The 402-nt window shown below is 64.7% G+C and overlaps 1 protein-coding gene across 1 annotated transcript in view; it reads right to left on the bottom strand.

Annotated features, from left to right (window-relative positions):
- Positions 1 to 402, bottom strand: part of CTU2 (cytosolic thiouridylase subunit 2 homolog (S. pombe)) — a gene marked incomplete at its 5' end in the record, with an annotated part of 1,749 nt that overhangs the window by 993 nt on the left and 354 nt on the right. Inside the window, 2 exons of the mRNA XM_010020541.1 lie at positions 77 to 212; positions 287 to 375. Of these exons, the coding sequence (XP_010018843.1) occupies positions 77 to 212; positions 287 to 375 (225 nt within the window). The remainder of the gene's footprint in view (positions 1 to 76; positions 213 to 286; positions 376 to 402) is intronic.

Below are 402 nucleotides of genomic sequence, written 5' to 3' on the forward strand. Positions count from 1 at the left end.
CCATGGCATCATGTCATCCCTTTGGGTGAGCATGGACACCCCCAGCTTGGGGACAGGGTACCAGCGGGCTACTCACCGTGTCGATGGCGAGGAAAGCACCACGACCCAGCGCCAGGTTGGTGAGGAGCTTGATGGCCACGCGGGTGCAGCTCTCGCCTGTCATCACCTTGGTGTAGCCCTTGTTCCGGGCTGTCTGCAGGATGAGGTGCATCCTGGGGACAACACGACACCAGCTCGGTCACCGCGCCATGCCCGGTGCTGGGGCCGGGCAGGGTGAGTTCCTCACCGCAGCATCTGCAGCAGCTCCTCTTTTGCTGTTGGTGTCTCCACAGCCTCAAAGAGCTTCAGCAGCTCCTGGGTGAGGGCAGCAGCAGGCGGGCGGGGGGGAGGCGCGAGACCGCC

Source organism: Nestor notabilis, unplaced genomic scaffold, assembly GCF_000696875.1.
Source record: "Nestor notabilis isolate BGI_N333 unplaced genomic scaffold, ASM69687v1 scaffold18158, whole genome shotgun sequence".
Lineage (NCBI taxonomy): Eukaryota > Metazoa > Chordata > Aves > Psittaciformes > Psittacidae > Nestor > Nestor notabilis.